This window comes from Gekko japonicus, unplaced genomic scaffold (genome assembly GCF_001447785.1).
Source record: "Gekko japonicus isolate JY-2015 unplaced genomic scaffold, Gekko_japonicus_V1.1 scaffold1211, whole genome shotgun sequence".
Lineage (NCBI taxonomy): Eukaryota > Metazoa > Chordata > Lepidosauria > Squamata > Gekkonidae > Gekko > Gekko japonicus.
Genome location: NW_015161990.1, coordinates 6,945 through 9,450, shown reverse-complemented (window position 1 = coordinate 9,450; position 2,506 = coordinate 6,945). Strand labels below are relative to the sequence as shown.

At 62.4% G+C, this 2,506-nt stretch overlaps 1 protein-coding gene across 1 annotated transcript in view; it reads left to right on the top strand.

Annotated features, from left to right (window-relative positions):
• Nucleotides 1-2,302: 2,302 nt before the first annotated feature.
• CCDC159 (coiled-coil domain containing 159) overlaps nt 2,303-2,506 on the top strand; it is a gene marked incomplete at its 3' end in the record, with an annotated part of 5,757 nt that continues 5,553 nt past the window's right edge. Inside the window, exon 1 of the mRNA XM_015429827.1 lies at nt 2,303-2,396. Within this exon, the coding sequence (XP_015285313.1) occupies nt 2,303-2,396 (94 nt within the window). The remainder of the gene's footprint in view (nt 2,397-2,506) is intronic.

Here is a 2,506-nt window from a genome sequence, read left to right as displayed (position 1 = left end):
CGGAGGAACCACCGCCGGCAGCTGCAGCCGGCGGACACACACACACACACACACGGTGCCACACCGGAACCCCCACCCCCCCAGGCTTTCCCTTCCCGATCTCCAGGGGTTTCCCGGGTCGGAGTTGGCAACCCTACTTAGTGGGCCCTTTGCGGTGCCTCCCTCGGGGAGAGCAAAGCGGGGGGGGGCATGGAGTGGGGGGGGGGTTGCACCCCTGCAAGCGCCTGCCAGGATTCCAGCTCAGCTGGTCTGCGAGCCCCCCCCCCTTGTCCTGTGGCTTCAGAGACCCCCGCGGCCGCCCACCTGCCCCTGCCCTCCGGGCGAGGGCAAGGACAGGCAGTTCCCCCGGTGGGGCCAGCCAGCCCCCTCTAGCGCTTGCGGAGGGCCCCTCTCTCTGCCAGGCTGCTTGGAAGGGGGGCCCTGCCGCCCCCCGCCCGCCCCCCAGCAGCACACCGCCCAGAGGAGGGGCCCCCAGCAAGGCTCCCTCTAAGCTGCAGAGCCCTGTGAGCAAAAAAATGCTCCTTTGTGAGCAACTGGTGTGAAAGTCGTGAGCGAGCGATTTGGCTGCTGCGTCAGTTACTTTGCTCTGGAGCCCCCTCCTTCCTGGGCTCAGACCACAATGTGTGATCCGGAGGCTAAAAGACTGTGAGCTGGCTCACACTCACTCAGCTTAGAGGGGGAACTCTGGCCCCCAGGCCAGGCAGGGATTAGGGGGCTCCTTGCCCCAGCAAGCCTTTTCAGCACGGAGGTCTTTCCTTCGGAGGGGGCGGCTTCACACACTTTTCAACCCCAGCTGTGGCTGTGGCCCAAGCACCGTGCCCCACGGAGGGGGGGGGAGGACACACACCAAAGAGTGAGGAGACCCCATGTCCTCTAGCCCCAAGCGGGGCAGCCCACCCTCCAGAGCAGAGCAGAAGAGGCCGGCTGCTGCTGTGGCCTTGGGATGGGCCATGGGCGGGGCGGGTGCCCTGTGCGCCTCCAGACTGATGCCACCGAGCGGAGCGGAGCGGGGGGCCTTCTGAGTTCCTGGGAGCCCCCGAGCTGAGTGGGAAGGCCCAGCCCCACGACCCTCAGCCGGCCCACTTTGTCCTGCTCCCCCCAGCCCAGGCTGGGACCTACCCTCTGCATGCGGGGGGGGGCCAGGGAAACCCCCCCAGGATTCCCGCCTCCTCAGCCGTGGCTCCCAGGAACAGGGCAGGTCACAACCAAGGCTCCCTCTGAGCTGTGCAGTCTGGTGAGCAGAAATTCTGCTTTGCAAGCTGCTTGGCATTCAAGTTGTGAGCCAGCGATTCGGCTGCTGCATACATTAGTTTGCTCTGGAGCCCTCCTTCCTGAGCTGAGACAAAGAGGTCTGAGCCGGAGGCTAGAAAACTGCCAGCTGGCTCACACTCACTCAGCTCAGAGGGAACTCTGGGTCACTCGCAGCCTCTGGCCCAGGAGGAGGCTTAGAGCTTTGTGGTCCTTCCAGCGGGCTTGATGGCCGGGTGCGCCCAGGAGCCTTGGCAACAGCGCGTAGAGGCAGCATCCCGCTCCTCCTGCCTGCTCTCCTCCGGCTGTGGGCCTTGTCCCCCCCCCCCCGGGGGGGGGGGGGGGCTTTCCACTGGGGAGGTCTCAGACCGATGATCCAGGGCGGGTCTGGTCTGTGCAGCAGGTGGCTGGCCTTCCGGCAGGAGGAATCACCATGACCAGTGTTCAGAGAAGGTGGAAAGTGTCACGATAGACAGTTGAGGAGTGAAGGCTCACTGGGTTGGGTTTAGACTTAAGATCCAGACACAGACATGACCCAGTTGCTGCTTCCCACGCCTTGGTCACCTCGAGAGCTGATTACCGGACCGCTCCCTGCGTGGATCTGCCCTTGGAGAGGGCTTGGCCCGAAAGGCAGTGGGCTCACGTTCACGCAGAGATTCTGTAACTCCTTGGTCGTGCAATTCAAATGGCTAGTTTTAGCCATTACAAACTCTGCTTGATTTGAGTCCAGGGTTGGCACCCAAGGGAGGAAGAGGAGGAGAAGATTGGATTTATACCCCGTCCTTCACTCTTGAGTCTCAGAGCAGCTTACAGACTCCTTTCCCTTCCCCTCCCCACAACAGACACGAAATCTCCTACCTGGAGTAACTGCGGTTAGTCTTTAGGATGGTTTGTTGTTGTTCAGTCGCACAGTCGAGTCCGACTCTTCGCGACCCCATGGGCCAGATCACGCCAGGCCTTTAGGATGGTACTGGACTGTTTTGCTTTGTTTTGCATCTCCTGCTGGTGGAGGAGCATAACTGTTGGAATTTGTTTCTCCCAGGGAACTTTCACGATGACCGTGGCCACAGACAAGAGGAGTGGGGCCACCTCACCGAGCTGGTTCCTGTCCCGAGCAGGCAGCACCGCGTCCGTTGTAAGAGCCCGGAGTGGGTTGTGGGGGGGGGTGTGTGTGTGTCTGGCTTTGTGGGGAATACTGGCCCGGGAGGGGGGGGGATTCTGCCAAATGGAGCGTGGGAGTGGAAGTCCTGGCTCTCAG